An 18394-nucleotide genomic window follows, 5' to 3' on the forward strand; every position below is an offset into this window, starting at 1 on the left:
ACAGCCATCTAGTCTTCGAAAAGGTGTTCAAAATCCAAAACGGCGGTAGCGACGGCCGCAAAAAAAAAAAAACGGCCCGTGCCACTCGAGGCGAATTCGGAGCCGGTTACCGTAAATTGTGCCTTGAAGCCCCGTGTGTTTCAGCTTGGATCGGTACGGGGTCATTTGCGTTTCAGACTGTCCAAAGATGAGACACAAACGACGACGACGACGACGAACGACTCTTAATCAATCCAAAGACTTTGGACTTGCGAAAACAGTTACCAGTCTTGTAAAACATTTTACGACAACGAGGTTGATTCACTGGTCAACACGAGCGAGCAAGCGAGGACGTAACGTAGAAAGACGCAAGACAAGATTCTGGCCCATGTGCGAAACTCTAGCGTAGTTCTTACCGACGAACCATGCCCCCGCGACTACCATCTCTAGGTTTGGGGGCATTCTTGCTCCCCATTCTCTCTATCCTCCTCGTATTCCCTGGCCCAACATTTACTGCCACTGGCCGGTTTTCAACGCCAGGAATTTGTCAAACCTTTCTAACCACTCTTCCACCCGTTCTAGACATTTTTGCGATAGAGGACCCAGATGCCTCTGTCCAATCATGCGCAAACCAATGCGTATCACAGAACCCACCGGTCAACAGGATTGCTATGGGCGCTGGGACGCAAGACGGTCGAGTCTTTATCTCGTGCGCTTGTTTCCCAGCAGATCAAGCTCCACCTTCGACAAACCCACCTCCGCAGTCTTGCTCAACGGTCTGTGTGCGGGACGGATTCTCCTGTGGGAGTTCGGTAGATCCTAGGACCTGGACGGTGTATACAGTCTCTATTCAATTGGATTCGCCGGCCGTGACTGGGCCGACAAAGGGAACTGCCGTGGGAGCAGGGAATAAAGTGGATGGAGGCAGCCGACAAGGTGTGAATCTCGCTCCAATCATCTTTGGCGTTGCGGTGGGATTGGTGGTGATCGGAGCGGGAGCTGGGTTCTTGATGTACCGGCGTCGTAAAAGGGCAAACATCAGTCCATTCCGTGAGCGAAAAGTCGGGACGATTAATAAAGGAGACTCTACCGGACCAGATGGAAACGGTGGGGACATGGAACGAGGATATCGAGCGCAAACAGAGTATACAAACACTGCGGGGGGTGTCCTGGCGATGCCGAATGCTGAAATGCAAATGACCGAGCTGGACTCGCGCATGAGGCTGCCGAATGGTGGAGCTGGTTTACCTCCACCCGTAGGCCCAGTCAGTGACCGCAGCATGTTGGTGGCAGGAGCCGGACCAGTAGCAGCTGTTCGCGCAGACATTCCCCAAGGATCGCAGCAAGGATCATTGGAAAGAACGGTTCTCGCGACAGGAAATACCACTGTCCCACCAATTCAGGCCTTTGATCCTCCTAAACCCATAAACCAATCCCAACCTAATGCCCCACAACGCGCGGCCCCCTTCCCCCTATCCGTGGATCAAATGGGTTCCCTCGAACGAGCCGTATTGACAGCGGCCAGTTCGGTCGCTGAACCACTTGCCGAGAATCCTACGGCGCCTGCAAGACCAGCCCTCGTAAATTCTGCCAATGTCATAACAGCCAATATGGCCATCATCCCATCCATTCCCCTCTCCGTCTTATCGTCAGGAAAGAAATCCGATACATATACACTGCCTCCGCAGCTCCGTCAAGAGAATTTTGAGGAATTTGAGAGATCGAATGTAGTCCAAAATCAACAAAAGTCGCGTGACAAGCGCCCGGATTCGGGTCTGGGTGGTTCGTTGGAACGCTCCTCTATTCTTGGTTTGGTTCCCGACGTCATGCCTACCCCGCCACCCCGTGCGCAATCGGTCAGGCCGGGCACGACGGAGCCAAAGAACGCACAGTCCAGTGTTATTCCCGATTTTGGACAGCAGCAGCAGCAGCAAAAGCAGGTAGGACCCATGAGTAAGAATCCCGCCACCAATGCCCCACGGACAACGACGACTGTTTCCCAGCGGAGTGAGAAATCAGAGACCCAAAAGGCAGATAAACCAGTGACTGCACCAGCTGCTGAACCCAATATACAAAAGAGGGGCCCTGTTCCGATATTGCAGGCTCCACCGAGGAAAGTCAAGAAAAATGGCCAAAATTCCGCTTCCCAGCAGCCCCAAAACCCGACGCTGACAACCACACCTTTCACTCCACCCCAAGGCCCGCCGCCTACAGAGGAGCTCCCCATTCCTGCATCGGCAAACGTACCACTCTCAAGTCTCGATCGTTCCCTACCGCCGCATTCACTACCCCCTACCGCATCCCGTCCGCCTGCTTTCGAAATCCCTCCACCAACCCGCCCAGCGCCAACTCAGCCTCCCAGCCAGCAAACCTCTGCGAACTCCAATCCCCGCAAAAGTACAGCAGGCACACTGCAGAACGGACAGCCCAAAACCATCAAAATCGATGACCAAATCATGAAGGATGCTTCTTCACGCGTCGTTTCGGTGCGAGTGAGCTCGTTACCAGAGACTCGCATACGTGAGGATGAAAAGATGCTTATGGGCCGGCTTTTGAAGCAAGGTGAAGCCACAATGACTGAGCAGAGTCAATCGTCGGGAATGCCAACGGTGCCCACGCCATCGCAAAAGGATGTTTCTACACCTGGATCTGGTCGGACGGATGACGCTAAACCAGTACACAACCCGCAAGCGGCTCTCGAAGCTCTTTTGAAGATTGAGCTCCCCAAACGGGTGGAAAGGCGACTATCAAGCCCAGCAAGGAAGACGAATAAAGGTTCAGTCAGTAAAGTGGATGAACCAGATGCACGAGCGCCACAAGACCAACTTGGTCCACCTGGCCGCTCTGATACTCTAACCAATGCACCCCAACGCGACGTGAGCGCTCTCCCAAAATCATCAGACCCATCCACATCCCAACCCACAGTCAAACCCGAAACGATGCAGCGCGCCATTGACCGATTCCGCGACATTGCACGCGCGTCAGCAGAACTCAAGAACCCCGTGCCAATGCAACGCGCCGTGGATCGCTTCAAAGAAGTCCAGGGGACATTGGAGAGGAAGCGCGAAAGGGCGAACCAAAAAGAAGCAACGCAAGTAACGGAACCCGTTGAGGACAATTCGTCAAACGTTCCCGTCAACCCATCCAAACCCCTCCTTCCATCCTTGGTCCCCCGTTCAGATAGTACTAGTATGGGATCCGTCCGTCCAACAGAACGATCAGTACAAATATCAAGTACACTCCCACCGGCCGTGAAAGCTGTATCAGGAGGATCATTGGATCGGCCAGTAGGTGGTCCTACCCCATCTTCAGTTCGTACAGTTTTGGGTCCTCCCCCTTCTACCGTACCCGTACCACCCACGAGGAATGCCGTACCATTGCCTCCTCCCATTCGCGGGGAACCCAGCCTTGAGCGGGCGTCATCGGTACGCACGATTGGACCTTCCATGGGGTCTTTACCGGCGCTAGGGGATGTGATGCCTCCTCCCTTGGCTCGGACTGAAGGTCCTCCGGCATCCTCGGTACGAAGTTTTCCTCCTCCGCCACCTGTGGCGCCGGGACCGCAAAGAGTGAAGAGCGAGTTGCCCCCTCCTATTGGATCATTGCCGCCATCTATGGGGAGCGATCTACCGCCTCCAGTGGAGCGTAACCTAGAGCCGACGGGACCAATGGTTCGGTCCCTCCAATCGGAGAGCTCGATGAGGACCGTCTTGCCACCTCCTATTGCCCGTGCACCACCAAGTACATCTGACCTTTTGCCTCCGGTTCGAGCAACAGGGGCAATGCAGCGGGCGTTACCGCCTCCTACGGCTGACCTTCCACCTCCTCCTCCTTCTATTCGACCAACAAGGCCAATGGAGGGGGGTCCTGCTGACGTTCCTCCCGCTGTCCAAGCAACCGGCTCCTTTTACAAGGCATCTCCACCTTCGCCAAACTCTCCACCGAGAAGCGCCTCACCACCGCAGCCAAGAGCAAGCACCATAGTCCCCGCCGCACCCCTCCGCTCCACCCTCAAACGTTCTGACCAAAAATCCAAAGTCACCAAATCAGTCCGATTCGAAATTCCCGCTCCGAACCGCGATTCTCGTCCCATTTCTGTACGGCAGAGTTCTCTTATTAATGCTCAACGCATGCGTGCAGCATTTACTACAAATGATCCACGCGGACAGCGTGTGAGCAGCTTGGCGAATCAGCGGGGTCCGGTATTGAATGCCTATGCTATTGGGCGTCAGGCGGCGGTACCCAGACAACTTGGTGCTGGTAGAGACAGTGTGAGAGGATCCGGTATGGTGGAATACGACGGTGGAGCAAACAGGGATAGTCTCAGGACAAGAAGCGTGAATCTATCTGCGCCTCCTGCATGGATCAAAATGAGACGGGAATCCAATATGCCGAGTCCTATGCTGGCTGGCCCTGAAGATACGCAGAGTTTGGTGAAAGAAGCACCCAAAGCGCGTCTTGCACAGCCTGAACCCGTCCGTCCTCCCACACCAGTAAAGAAGGACGAAAGCGAGCCTCAACGTGGTCCAGCCACACCTGTCCCAACATTCTCACCGGAACCACCCTCCGTACCCAGCGATGAAATGGAAAATGTATCTTCTCCAATTGTGCAAGTCTTACCGCCTTTGGGCCGCATCACATCCACTGAACCATCACCGAATGTTCAGTCCAAGGACGCTTTCACAAGAGGGTACGCGTCAAGTAACTCTGTATCATCAGAAGACGAGCTAGAGTCACCGTCGTCAGCTGCGTCGGAACTTAGTGTCAGTCTCAACCATCCAGCCCCTCCCTCTCCTGTTCAAGAACTGGACGACGCAGAGCCGGTTTCTTCCGAGATGGAACAACCAGGTCTTGAAATACCCAGTTACTCTACCGCAGAAGAACCTGAAGACATTCCCTCGACAATGCCATCTACCCTTCCTACACCTTCCCAAACAAGCTCCACCACTAGCTCTCAAGCGTCACCCGACGCGCGCATGTCCTTTGCTATATCCGAAACTCAAGGCAGCGAACGCACCTCCAACTTCTTTGACGCATTCTACCGTCCTACGTCTTCTCTTGTTAGTGACGAATACCTTCGAGGGACAGGCCTGCAATCAAATATGGATATGATTGACGGGGATGCAGATGACGAGCGCGAAGATGATCAAGTGCGCCGCGGTCCTTTGGTGGAGGTGGAGTTACCTGAGCGGATTCCAGTCGTTGAAACAGATCATGTTGAGGCGCATTTCAATGATGCGGAACCGCCGTTCCTGATGAATGGTTTGGCGGTCGCGTCGGAGGTATCTGCTTCGTCGTCGATGGCACATGACGAGGATAACCTGATGAGGCGTTCGGAATATTCGCAAGAGTCGGATATGGAGAGCCATGTGACGGATATGTCATTGACGGCTCCCGATGAACAGGATGAACCAGAAGAGACTGTCATCCAGGTGGTTCAAGGGGATCTTTCAACTACCCATTCCTCAGTGCTGATATCTATTATCGATGATGAGAACATGGGGTACTCTCAAGCGGAGTCGTCATTCTTGGAGGACGTAAAGGCAGCTCTTCCTTTCTATGAGGAGGCAGAGATGTCACCGCCCATCATTACGGTCCGCGTGGGCGATACAGAGGATACAGACGAGGATGAGGACGAGTTGAATGACACACAGATGAGCTCTAGCCGGTCATCCTCTCCCAAAACGGTTGATGAAGAGGACGACACGGACACTGCATCGCCTGCAGACCTTCCTCATGCCCAGGATACCAACAGAGAAGATGACACTGATGCTGAAATACAAGAACAGGGACACACGACCCCTCCAACTTCCGTTACGGAGAGTGCGAATGCGTCCGTGAACCCCTCCTTTGATATGCTAGAGTACGACATGACACTCCCTACATCAGCAACAACTGATCCAAGTAGTGACAATTCTGGGAAAAATTTGGAAAGCAACTTGATAGATGAGGGTTTACTCTGGGTTGAATCCGTCAAGGATGAGGATATGGATATCCTATCTCCGGAAATTGAATTTAGCGAGCAGGATACGGACGAAGAGGATGCGATCGCTTCTGTTCCAGACACCACCAGCGAGAAGCAGTTCTGGGCAGAAGATCAAGTGACACAGTCTGGCGACCTTCCTAGACAAGTGCCAAGCATCGAAGAAGCACAGCACATTGAAATGGCTCTTCCTGTTGTGCAAGTACAACGCCCAGAAATATATATGGAGACCAACATCGCATGGTCGGATGCACGCTCCGCATCTCAGCCGACCGCTCTCGCAGATCACGACACTGACGAAGAGCCTGCAAGAAGGGTTACATCGACTTCAGAACAGGTCGCCGAGTTCACCGAAACATCTAATGAGCACGACGCGGAAGCATGGGGCCCCAGCTCCGCCACCGTCAAGAGAACAAGGACTTTACTAAATATGTTTGCAAAAGGAGGCAAAACCTCCAATCAACTGTCAAAAGAAGCTGCACTCTCTCAGGAGCTAAATGAAGTTGACACCCTCCCTGTTCCCCCTACTCACCATCACGAACCGGATATCAACTACGCACTTTCCCCCATCTTTTCGTTACAGGACGGATATACCGGTAACGACATGCTCGCAGACAATCCAGCCACCTCCCCCGTCGACAACATGCCATCCGACACGCAAGATTATCTATTCCAGAAATCATTTGCACAAATCGATGATGGAATGGACACGGATGTAGAAAGCGCCAATGATTCGTTGCAGAGCCCAAGTCCAGCCACCAAACATGGAACTGATGTAGTGGAACGGGTTCCATCTCCTGTTGCGGATATCGCTGTCCAAGAAGCAGAGCAAGCAGCTCCGGTGTCTCCTCTTAAGGAACAAGGTCCCACTGCGACGCATCCTCTATCCCCTTCTTTCTCCTTGGATGGAAACGCACAAGGTACGCTTGAGTCCCCTTCCCCAGTCCCATCCTTCCACCTCGACGAAGCAGTAGACGAACAAGATGAAGACGTCGAGTCTCCCCTTGCTTCTCCCATCGTTGCGACAGGAGAGTTCAACATGTGGCCTGCGGTTGATGCCAATGAGAATCAAGACGTGCAGGAAGGTGTATCGGAACTAGATGAGCATGCGGTGCTTGTCAAAGAATCTGTTGGGCAGGATGAACCTGTTGATATGCCCGTAGAGAAACAGAATGTGGATGTGAATGAGGTACGGGATTTCCAAGAGGATGCAGACTTGAGGGTACCGGTTGAGCAAGTACTTGCGAATGAAACCGTTGTTGCACCGGCTGAAAATATCGACATGGCTGTATCAAAAGACCAACCTGTGGTCACTGAGGAAACCGTCGTGCAGAATGGTATGGAGGACTGGCCGATGCTAGTGGAACCAACTGTAGCTGAGAATGTGCAAGCTGAACGTCATGACAACGACTTGTCGGTACATGAACATCAAAATGCAGATGTGATTGCAGAAATCGTTCCGCAAGATATCTTGGATGATGTGATAGTGCCAGAGGAGCAAGTTGTACCACCTACTGTACAAGACCACAGTATCGACTTGGCCGTAGAGGACTCAACTGTCGATGTGATTGAGGAATCTGTCGTGCAGAGTGACATGGTGGATTGGCCGTTACCAGAGGAACCTTGTATGGATGAGATTGTGCTATCTGAACCGCATGACAACCACTTGTCGGTACATGAACATCAAATCGCGGAAAGCGTTGCGCACAGCGACATGGAGGAAGTTGTACCACTCACCGTACAAGACCACAGTATCGACTTGGTGGTAGAGGACTCAACTGTTGATGTGATTGAAGAATCCGTCGTGCAGAATGATGTGGTGAACTGGCCGTTACTAGAGGAACCTACTATGGATGAGAATGTACTAGCTGAACCGCATGACAACCATTTGTCTGTTCATGAACGTCAAATCGCGGAAAGCGTTGCACAGGCCAGCATGGATGATGTGACAGAGCTACGGGAGGAAGTTGTACCGCTCCCTGTACAAGACCGCAGTATCGACTTGGCTGTAGAGGACGCAACTGTCGATGTCACTAAGGAATCCGCCGTGCAGACTCACATCGTGGATTCGACAGTGCCCAAAGAGCTAATTGTGGATGCGCAAGAATTGGCGCAAGGTGACATGCTAGATTCAATATTCCTCGAAACGCCATTCATGGATGACGTTGAGGAGGATTTGGTAGAAGATGACTCGATGGATTTGATAGTGTCTGACGAGACAGTAGCCGAAACGCCAAGTATGGATGAAAACGAAAATAAGGTCACAGCAGATGACGTGATGGATGGAGCAGGAGAAGATCAAGTGCAAATCGTGCATGAACAAGAGAATGAGGAGCAGGTCAAGGATGACGTTGCCGAGACGTTCCAAGTTTCCACAATAGAGACGGACCTATTACCATTACCTGCTTTCGAACGTGCCGTGGATGAACACACATCACCGGAGAACATACATGAGCATCAATCCGATAATTCCAACGTTCCAGTTACCGTATCCGTCGCAGTGCACAATGAGATACCATCCCAGCCCGACCAAGACATCAAGGAACAAAAAGAACGTCAAGCACGCCCGATTCGAGTCGGTTCCAAAATCCCCTTGCCAAGGCGCTCCATTGATATGCACACGGCACCCACATTAACGTTAACTGTTCCTACCTTGCCCAAACAAGAGGAAGAAGATGAAGAAGAGCATGCAAGTAGTGGGGCGAACCACACTGTCGAACCAAAGTCGCCTATTTCTTCTCTTGTTGTTGAGGAGCCCACTGTCTCATCCCCCCCTATCCCTCTCGAACCCAATAACGAAATCACCGTGGTGGACAATGACACGGAAAAAACAAACGAAATTATCGACACTGAAACCTCTACATCATCCCCCGACCCAACCACCCCCGCAACCACAGCATCCTCAGGTTGGGGTACCCGCATGCGTTCCTACTGGTGGGGCTCACCCAAACCCAATGACTCTGAACCCATCCAACAACAACAACAACAAGAACACCAAAAGCAAGACCAACAACCCACACCAACTGATTCAACCCCCTCCGAATCCCCATTACCCCTCACAACACCCTCCCTCCTCAAAACCCTCGAAACAACCCTAACAACCTCCCAAACCCTCCGCACAAAACCCCCCATCTCAACCCCCTCAGCCGAATCCCTTATCCAAACCCTTCGATCGCATATTCAGGCGATTGATAAGTTGATGAGAGAGGATACGGAGGGTTTGATGGAGTTGATGGAAGCTAAAGTCCGTGTACGGGCTGAATTGGAAGAGTTGGAGGATGTGTTGGGTTTGTAGATAGTCTATAAGTAGTTTTTCTTTTTTTTTATTGTTTTTTGTGCAGTTGTAGTTTGGTTAGGTTAGGTTTTTTTTTTTTTTCTGGTTCTGCTTTTTTTATTTTGTTTGATGTGTGTATGTATGTATGCTTTGTTTTTTGAATATGAGATTACCTTGTGCGATTTGATTGTCTTTTTTTCTTTTCTGGGTTGCTGTTGTCGGACCATGAGCGTACTGTTACGACTATCAACGCTAGACGCCGTCACCTCTCTATTCTTGAACAACCTAGTTGCTGCAAAGATGTCTAGGACCGGACGGACTATGAAACTAAACCTGCATTTAGCTCCTTGACATTTGCGGTTCGATTGCAGTTTTTGTTGATACACTGGCACATCATCACACACAGTAATAGAAATAAAAGGCATGCAAACTCCGGGACGATATGCGCCGTTTCGTTAAAGGAGACTATTCCGTTAGCAACATATATCGAAAACGTTATGATAAGAATTCTCAGCTCCTTCTGACCTTGATTAGGTAGACAGATTTTTGAGATACAGATAGCTCATCACATCCAAAAACGTTCCAGCAAAGGCGCTGGGTTTACCTTGATGGTACGTTTTAATAGGCTGTATAGGCATCGGTCACTCAATACTTTATAGTGAAAAAGGGATGATGATGTCTTTTGTTTCTCTGAACGGGTTACGGTGCTTTATTCGGAAGTGTTCCATTTACGACAATTACGAGTTTGAGAAATCAGGTTTTCCTCCATCTCAGTGAACAAGTGATGTAAAAGTACACCTTGCAGTTGGACGTTCTGTGCACTCCTGTGGGATACACGCAAGGCGAGAGATTCGACGGTCCACCCCGACTTTGCGCCATGACGCCACAAAAAGTTCAGGAACGATTTCCCCTGCATGGACAAATATTGCACATTGCTCAATCCACACGATCATTTGTTGCAGATTCCACACACATTCGCTTCATCATATTACGATGCATAACAACACGTACACACAATTCCCTATGCTACTTCAAGTGTCTATCCTTTTCTATCATCTTCGAACCCGTTTTGACAAATGTCCCTCTTCCGCTCCCGGGCTAGGAAGGAAATCAGGAGTCAAGCCACGTTTCAAGGATACAGCAACGGGGGAGCACGTCCATGTTTCTTGAGGTGGAGTGAGCAAGAAGGTGGCTGTTGGTGCATTTGTTGATGCCGTTGTGGTAGAGATGTTGGTGTGTGATGGTCGCAGGGTATCCTTTTCTTCATGATCGAGCCTGCAAAAGATATCTCGCCCCAACACTGATGTTTGGTCCATGTGCGAGCATTTCCCTTCCAAACTCTCCAGCCACCGACCAACAACCTCCTTGCTTCGCTTTTCTCGCTCTTCCATCAATTGACGTTCCTTGTTCCACTGTTCCCTGACAGTCGCGGCACGACGGTGAACAGCGCGAGACCAGTTGATCCACGTCTTGTTAGCAACAAAGAGATTCCATTCAACAGCTTCAAGAAAGGTCGCCTCGTTTTTACACAATTCGCTAGCGGTCAAACCGCAGATTTTTGCCCAGGCCTTGTTGGAGTAATTTTTATCTTGGAGGTATTTGTTGGCGAGGATGAGTGCAGAAAGAAACATGCGACGGCCGCAGCGGAGGGGAGAGGTCGCGGGAGGGATTAAAGGTGAATCAGCCGGAAGGGTTCGGCGGGAGATTATAGAGTTTCGTAGACGAATTAAATAAAATAGGGCGAGTTGGAGAGTGGAGCAGGATGTGCGGGAGCGCCGCAAGAGTTCTTGAATAACTCGGGAGAGTGGAGCCAATTTGGGTGAGTTGGATGCGTTTGCTGTTACTGAGTGTGCCGTCGCACGGGGAGGCCAAATGGATTCCACGAGAGATGCGGCTGTGCAGACGAGACTTTCAACAAAGTCTGGTTTGCTTGCGAGATACAAGTCTTCCGACGGCAATGTAGGAATGCTCAGTCCTGAAAACACAAATCAAACGTCAACACGCTTGATCGGCTGACACATCATCAAATCACGTGAATCAGGCACATACCTGGCTGAGGTGGGGCTAGAACCGCCTGATGCTTCTGCTGCTGCTGCTGCTGCTGGTGACAGTGGTGGTGGGCGATATGGGCGAGGCGTGTCGTCTCGAGCACGTCTTGTTCAAGGCTTGGCTGATGCTGTGTGTGATGCTGGTGAAACTGTTGATGGTGGTGAATCGAGTGCACATTGTCAATGACAGTTGGTTGAAGTAAAACTCGTGCGGTCGACATATTGGTCGGTAGCGTACTGGGAAGGGCGTGAACGGCAAGAGAAGGGAATGGGCGAGAGAAAAAGGCGAGAAAGGAAAAGACCGAGAGAGGTTTAAAAGAGCGAGTCCAAAAAGGCTGTGGAAGACACAGCCCAATAGACACGGAGAGGGTGCCAAGGAAGTAACTAGTTGGAAAGGGATGAACAAAATCTCTTGCAAGCGATCGAACAAGACTCTAGCCAGTCTTAAAAAGGCCGTGGAAGGACGGCGACTGCGGCGTTCATGGTGACTGCGACTCGAGACACCTGCATCGTCCAAAGTCGGGAAGAAAGGTGTGAAATGGCCAATATATAATCTCGATGGATGATGAAGAAGGGTCAGTCACGATCCCCACCCAACAATGGCACAGTCACGTCAGACGCAATCAATTCAGCCATGAAGTTTCCCCACTTTTAGAAATTTTTTGCCAAAATGATTCATCATTTGAGAGGCTCTGATGGACTGTGCCACTCAGATCCATCCAATCAACGTCTACCTGACTCTTCATTATTACTATATATAGACATACTATATCTATTTATATCCAAATGAGTGGAATTAACCAAGTCCGCCTTTTGCAAAGATTTTGGTCAACATTTCAGGCAAAAATACATCCAGCCGGTCCGGACCTTTTGCGGATATTTGTTTTTTTTTTATTTTTGGCTGTGTTGAAGCTGCATGTGTGATATTTTTTTTTTTGTTTTATAGAGTGTGAGTTCCGGAACAAGGCCAAAGAATGTTGCAGAGCCATGCTATTGTGTGATATCTACAAATTGTTGCCATGTAGGGGGAACATTGTGGGATGGAACTGGGGGAATATCCAAAGTACACAAAACTGGGGGAATATCGTTTGTTTTGCGGGGCCGGGCAGCCAAAAATTCCTGGGCGGGTCATCCAGACGGACATCAGCCGGGCCATCAGCCGGCGGTTATTAGTAAAACAAAAGAAAAGGTACTGCTATACATGTAGGCCAGGGCCGAAAAATTCAAGATAGCCGTCAGCCAAGGCATGTCATCTGCCTCCAATCAAGTATTTGGAGCGGAATTTGAAAAAAGGTGTGCACATTGGGTTCCTATCTCTGCAACATTCTCAGCCAGGCGTTGTGTGTTTTTGCCTGAAAATTGCCTGGTATTTTCGCTGGATATCATGACAAGGCTTGTTGCCCAGTTGGTGAAGCAAGCACACGGGCGACAATCGGCCACGCGAACAATGGCATTTCACACTTTTGGACCCAAAATCCGCGCGCGGTCATCAGGCAGTCAGACTGAATGAAAGGTTGATGGATGATCAGCAAACCTGACATGAAAACTGTAATCTCGCAAGGAGAAAGCTCCCTTAAATTAATTATAGGGTTTGTTTAAACTTTCTGTTCTTTGACCAACCTACAAGGCAACCAATCACTCTGCCCTTTGTCACTCATCCTTCCAAGCAAAAGTGCTATGCTACTTGTAAAACTACTTTTTTTTGTTGTGCTGGTGTTTTTTTTGTTACTTTTCCATCTAACATGCACGCTGCCAAGTCCGGGCTCGCTTAAATGTATCCATCCCACTACCGAATGATGCTGTCCGCACTTTCTGCAGCATTTTGCTTCCAGTTGATTTTTTTTACCTTGGCTCTTAAAATGGAGGCTCAGTACCAAATATTTAAAGGAAAAATACAAACAGTTGGCATAGCTGGATGAAGGGCTAAGGCATCGGATTTACACGTGGCCGTGGAATGAGTTTTGCTCTGCTCATCGGGCACCCAACGCTTCGGCAAGAGTCGGCTTGTACAGTTTTTCTCTTCTTTACAGTTGTTGCATGGCAGGGATCGTCGCTATCCAAGAGTAGGTTAGGACTCAGCCAATTGGTGCACCCAGTTGCTTCCAGCAAGTTCGGCGCGAGATTCCATCTGGGCGAGAGGAGGGATTGTGTACTCTTTCTGCTCGGTACATTCCACAAGTTTCTTAGCGATGCTGCTTGGTAAGGATCACTCCGAATACACGGGTTCGTTTTGATGATTTTTGGATGTGGATGCTCCAGCTAGCGCTGTACCGGCCTTCTTTCAGTGAGAATCTCCCTGCTGTGCTTTTAAGGATAGGTGAGGAGCCCCGCCCATACAATAGTCCGCTCCCGTACTGTATGAGAGGTTGCCTTGCTGAGCCTAACTAGTGCGACAGGGAGTTTTTTTTTTTAATATGCTCCTTGTCCTCCTTTGCCGCGCATTGCTGGAGATGTTCCGGCCGTCGTATTGTTCATGACAAATCACTCAGCCGTGTGTGCTTGAACGGTCCCTTGGAGTCGGAAACGAGCGCCCTATATGACTACGGAGTGTACTACTAGTAATATCTGCAAGTCTCCCAATGTCATCCTTTTCATTCCGGAAAGGAACCCCCTTTCATTCCAGCTCAGTACAAGCAGGAGGTATCAATTAATTGTGACAATATCTTAACAAGTCATGTCAATTTTCATTTATCATCACACCAGACGCACACAAATGGGATGGCCCTCCGGCTTCCGGACCTGGATTAACACACACTATTTCTACTTCATCTTTACCCGCCGAAATCTCCTCAACGACCGGGTAGTGCGGTCTGAACCATAGCGATAAATACACCAATCCAAGCAAAACAGGTACTTCTATCAGTGGACCAATCACTGTTGCAAGAGCCTCTGGCGAATCGATGCCAAAAGTCGCAACGGCCACAGCAATGGCAAGTTCAAAGTTATTACTCGCCGCCGTGAATGACTGCGTGACAGCTGTGGGATAAGGCATGCGGAAATATGCACAAGCAAGAAAGGCGAGCGCAAATATGATGCAAAAGTATAGTATGAGTGGCACGGCCACACGCAGGACTCCGTTTATATCGTCAATAATGCGGTGCCCCTGGAAATAACGTGAACCTGTTAGCAGGAAGGCAGTGAAAAGACATCTTGGTCTTCAGCGTACCTGAAGAGCAAACATGACCACAATAGTAAACAGTAAGCCAAGCAGACTGGTGGGACCAATCCACTTGAGAAACTTGCGTTGGTACCAAGTTTCACCGAGAAGCCCTCGGCATAAATGACACAGTACAAATCGGGTAAGAAATCCAGCAAGGAGGGGAATCCCGAGGAAGATCAGAACGCTCCTTGTCACTACGTCGAAAGAATGTTCACAAGATTGTAGTAACCTGTCAACCAAAATCAACAAAGACTCTTACCTAGCCACATATCAATGTCAATCGAAGAGCCTTTACCAACGATGACCGTGTAGAAGTATGCCAATGGGCCATATAAAAGAACTTGCAAGATGGAATTTAAGGCAACCAGGACGGCACACCATTCCCGATCCCCGCCAGCAAGCTCATTCCAGATTAACACCATCGCAATACATCGTGCAACTCCCACCAAGATCACACCAGTACGGTATGCGGACAAATCGGGTAGAGTTGCCCAAGCCAGCGCAGCCATCAAAAGAGGAGCCAAGAGCCAGTTGAACAGCACCGACAAGGCCAGGTTGCGGAAAACGCCCGTAGTTTGAAAGATTTTGGAAAGTTTCTCATATTGTACTTTGCTAAAAGGCAAAAGAACGGTCTCAGAAACTCCCAATTGATAACATTAACCGCTGCCGCTCCAAAATCTACCAAAAAACTGGGTACATCATCCAAAGAAGTCCAAGTGCAATAGGTAGGGAAACGTCCGCAATAGTACTCGAGTTCAGAACAGTCCTAACGGAAGGAACAAAATAACCCAAAAGAACTCCGAGGGCCATTGCTGTAGCAGAGCGTGTCAGAATGTCAGAGCAATAATCATTTGGCAATCCACAGAGGGTACAAACAGAGAATAATCCATATCGGTAAGAGCCGATCAAGCCAAGAGAGTTGGGATAGGACTGTTTGATTTTCTAACATGCTGCTTAACGTTGGCTGGTTTGACAAGAAGAGAACTCAGTGTCGAAGAAACGAATTCACCGTATAAAAAATCCCAGCACAATCATACGCAGCTGTGATGTGAGCAGCAAAACAAGATGATTGGCTAGCGGGACTGCTTACGGCATGGACAAAATGTCGTTCCTACGCGTTACATGTTCTGTCCTGGACAGAAGCAAAAAAACGGGTTTGATTGCAAAAGGGTTAGTGTTTGGAAAATGGTAGAGCTAAATCCAGATCTCATCCGTGAATTGCTATAGAAAATAAGAAAATAACCCATCCACCTGGCTTTGGTCATACTTGACTGCCATATATTATGGTTGGATAAAAAACCATGGCCCTTTTTCTCAAAGGGGAATGAAATTGAGAGCCTATATATAGCGTCAGAGCAACATGAACCATCCCAGAGCAACGACTGCCATCAAAGGGATGTTGATCATCAATCGACCACTGCCAGACACAGAACCAGGCGGCAATTTGGTACCTTCTTCGAACGATCCAGGTACCGTCGTGGTCGGCTTGGTCGATGATCCAGATGAGGTGGCAGTAGAGGAAGGGGTGGTGGACGCTGGCGGAGTAGAAGAGGCTGGAGCGGTAGAAGATGCCGGTTTACTGGTGCTGGCGGTACCTCCGGGGGTTGACGTCGGAATAGCCTGGCCTGGATAACTCAAAATCATTAAAAACACTACCACACTTCCACACAGCATCATACACAAGTCTCAACTCACCAGGACATAAAAACATTTTGTTTACATAGTCGTACGATTTAACAATGGTACAAGCTCCAGTAGCATCCGGGCAAAATCCATTCCTTGATACATCATCACCACCAATGCACTGACATTTACAGTTTTGCCAAGTGCCTTGTACACAGCCTCCTGATGGGGGCGCATTATCGCAACCTGTCCCTGGAAGAGTTTGGTTTGTTGAAGCTGGAACGGGGTTGGATGGGGAAGGGTTCTCGACTGGACAAAAGAAGCAAGTATCGGACGAGTACAAGCCGAGGTTGCAGCGGATGGTGAGACCTTCGTCTGTTTGACCATCTAGATACCCGGCGACAAGAAATGAGTACCCTGCTTCATACCCCAATAGCATTCTTTACACGTACTCTGATTATCATCTCGCCCATTGCATGTTTCCTTTGTCACTGGGCCAACAGTTTGTTCCGGACATTGGACAGCGGGAGAAGTTCCAATCTTATCCAATCCCACCGGGTTCTGCATCCATGTCAGTAGCTCTTCAACTGTAATGTACCACACTTGGTTGTTGGTGTAATCCCGTGTCCATTGGATAAAATTATTGAGAAGGGCAACACGGTCATTATCGGGATCCTGAAGAAACCAGGCGGGGTGCATCCTAGAAAGAGTTTAAAATCCAAGTATTTGATATGAAAATCATTCTCAATAGCGCTGCTTACCATAACCCCATAGGCGTTCTCGTACTCTCCCAATGTAATTTAAAGTTGTATTGAAGGAGCTGCATCAAAAAGGCTGGTGTTCCAGGCGGATCCATGACAGTGTATTCCATCCCTGTACTCTGGTCTACCAGTGAGTACATAGGGACTTCCCACAAACCCGGAAACTTTCTGGTATAATCGCAATCGCCAGTTTCGCTATGTCAAACAAACAAATCAGTAACCCTTCAAAAAACCCAAACTCATTAGCACGGCCTACCAAACATAGGGAAACCCGTTATCGTAAGTAAATGGCCACGGAGCCGTTCTAGGATCGGCTGGATTTGAACAATCGTAAAGGATTTTTAAATCTTGAAGAACTTGATAGGTGCTCATGTTGTATTGCAGATACGGCGCGCGAAAACCTGTTATGCCATCGACGCCAGAGAATGCTCTGAGTGCCTTTCGGCATCCGTCAATTTCGTCCAAGCCGGCGTTTCCGGGATGCGTCATGGTATGAATCGCAATCTGTTAAAGCTTAATCGTCAATATGCGCGGTTTTTTGTCACCCTAATGGCATGTCCTATAAACCTCATGTCCCGCGGCCTTTAACATTTGCACTAGATGATAGTCCGTATACATGGTCGAAACATAGTAGGTGGCATCCATTCTACACCCGTTTGGGTTTTTGGAGGTTGTCACGGCCGTGGAGAGAGGGTATGTAACGGTATTCACAGCATCATCAAAAGTGAGCAATACAAATTGAGGGGTACTGATATGGACATAATTGGTTAAAAAGCAAAGACTCAACAGAGTGACAAGCATTCAAAGTCTTACTTGGAAACCGAAAGGCCACCTGGGGGCATTCGACTCGGACAAAAGCAATTCGGCAGTTTGCATACTGTTGGATCGCAGGTATATCCGACCGTCCCTCCATCCCTCCTCACCGGAGTAACAGCACGTCGCTGTCGAACGGTTGGAGCACGACTGGGTGTAAAGTACTGGTAAGCGGCAATAATAGCTATCATTCACACACTCGTTAGGAACGCTTAACGTGCAACAATGCTCTTCCTGTTCACTTGGTTTACATATACCTGTGATACTCAATCCAGCCAATACAATCTTGGACCTCCATGAGGACTGCCGAGTAGGTTGGTTGGCAGGGACTGATGCCGCGGTTGATGTCCCGGGAACAGTTTTACGACGTCGAATCGCTGTATCCATTATTTTCTTCCTAGTATTGGGCAATGTACGAGGCAGAACATCCAACACTTTTCAGCTTTTTATAAACCAGCTTATCTAACCAGTGTGCAGGACCACGCGCTCCTTCCCTCAAGCGGTTGTTACATCATTCAGAGCTATTGTTTTTTGTGGGGAATAGTCCATGAACTGAGAGAAAATAGGATAAATGCCTTTCCAAGGGGTCAATGCCTACACACCCCCAGTACAAGTTTCCTCGTTTTCCGTAAACCCCTTTCTCCCTGCTACTAAATATTGGAGACGGTTGCTTCGTTAAAGTTTTGAAAGTTTGGCAACAAGCACCGGAAGAGTATACTAGTGTATCCGTCATCTAATGATTTTGTCAGAGTC

General features: G+C 49.3%; 4 protein-coding genes across 4 annotated transcripts; 1 reads left to right on the top strand and 3 right to left on the bottom strand.

Moving 5' to 3' along the window:
* Positions 1 to 601: 601 nt before the first annotated feature.
* Positions 602 to 9416, top strand: SPPG_00887 (uncharacterized protein; the record flags this gene model as incomplete). Its single annotated transcript, XM_016749216.1, has 2 exons — positions 602 to 780; positions 803 to 9416. The coding sequence occupies 2 exons, from the start codon at positions 602 to 604 to the stop codon at positions 9255 to 9257; spliced, it is 8634 nt and encodes a 2877-aa protein (XP_016611438.1). The 3' UTR covers positions 9258 to 9416.
* Positions 9417 to 9931: 515 nt separating this feature from the next.
* Positions 9932 to 11812, bottom strand: SPPG_00888 (uncharacterized protein). The gene is made up of 2 exons (XM_016749217.1): positions 11286 to 11812; positions 9932 to 11211 (listed from the first exon to the last, which is right to left on the bottom strand). The coding sequence occupies exons 1-2, from the start codon at positions 11503 to 11505 to the stop codon at positions 10289 to 10291; spliced, it is 1143 nt and encodes a 380-aa protein (XP_016611439.1). The 5' UTR covers positions 11506 to 11812; the 3' UTR covers positions 9932 to 10288.
* Positions 11813 to 13939: 2127 nt separating this feature from the next.
* SPPG_00889 (arsenical-resistance protein) lies at positions 13940 to 15419 on the bottom strand. Its single transcript, XM_016749218.1, has 5 exons — positions 15321 to 15419; positions 15127 to 15256; positions 14704 to 15056; positions 14451 to 14638; positions 13940 to 14387 (listed from the first exon to the last, which is right to left on the bottom strand). The coding sequence occupies exons 1-5, from the start codon at positions 15391 to 15393 to the stop codon at positions 13962 to 13964; spliced, it is 1170 nt and encodes a 389-aa protein (XP_016611440.1). The 5' UTR covers positions 15394 to 15419; the 3' UTR covers positions 13940 to 13961.
* A 277-nt stretch (positions 15420 to 15696) lies between these two features.
* Positions 15697 to 18050, bottom strand: SPPG_00890 (uncharacterized protein). Its single transcript, XM_016749219.1, has 8 exons — positions 17899 to 18050; positions 17642 to 17825; positions 17396 to 17576; positions 17085 to 17332; positions 16829 to 17023; positions 16520 to 16767; positions 16140 to 16454; positions 15697 to 16069 (listed from the first exon to the last, which is right to left on the bottom strand). The coding sequence occupies exons 1-8, from the start codon at positions 18026 to 18028 to the stop codon at positions 15795 to 15797; spliced, it is 1776 nt and encodes a 591-aa protein (XP_016611441.1). The 5' UTR covers positions 18029 to 18050; the 3' UTR covers positions 15697 to 15794.
* Positions 18051 to 18394: the final 344 nt, after the last annotated feature.

This window comes from Spizellomyces punctatus (assembly GCF_000182565.1).
Source record: "Spizellomyces punctatus DAOM BR117 chromosome Unknown supercont1.2, whole genome shotgun sequence".
Taxonomy (NCBI): domain Eukaryota; kingdom Fungi; phylum Chytridiomycota; class Chytridiomycetes; order Spizellomycetales; family Spizellomycetaceae; genus Spizellomyces; species Spizellomyces punctatus.

Excerpts from the sequence above, each read along its gene's own strand:
- SPPG_00888 (XM_016749217.1), bottom strand. The coding sequence starts at position 11,505 with ATGTCGACCGCACGAGTTTTACTTCAACCAACTGTCATTGACAATGTG. Across the intron at positions 11,212-11,285 it reads TCTAGCCCCACCTCAGCCAG|GACTGAGCATTCCTACATTG; the intron begins GTATGTGCCTGA and ends TTGTGTTTTCAG.
- SPPG_00889 (XM_016749218.1), bottom strand. The coding sequence starts at position 15,393 with ATGTTAGAAAATCAAACAGTCCTATCCCAACTCTCTTGGCTTGATCGG. Across the intron at positions 15,057-15,126 it reads ATGATGTACCCAGTTTTTTG|CAAAGTACAATATGAGAAAC; the intron begins GTAGATTTTGGA and ends TTTGCCTTTTAG. Across the intron at positions 14,639-14,703 it reads TGACATTGATATGTGGCTAG|TGACAAGGAGCGTTCTGATC; the intron begins GTAAGAGTCTTT and ends CTTTCGACGTAG.
- SPPG_00890 (XM_016749219.1), bottom strand. The coding sequence starts at position 18,028 with ATGGATACAGCGATTCGACGTCGTAAAACTGTTCCCGGGACATCAACC. Across the intron at positions 17,024-17,084 it reads AACGGGTTTCCCTATGTTTG|CGAAACTGGCGATTGCGATT; the intron begins GTAGGCCGTGCT and ends TGTTTGACATAG. Across the intron at positions 16,455-16,519 it reads TGGGCGAGATGATAATCAGA|ATGGTCAAACAGACGAAGGT; the intron begins GTACGTGTAAAG and ends CCGGGTATCTAG.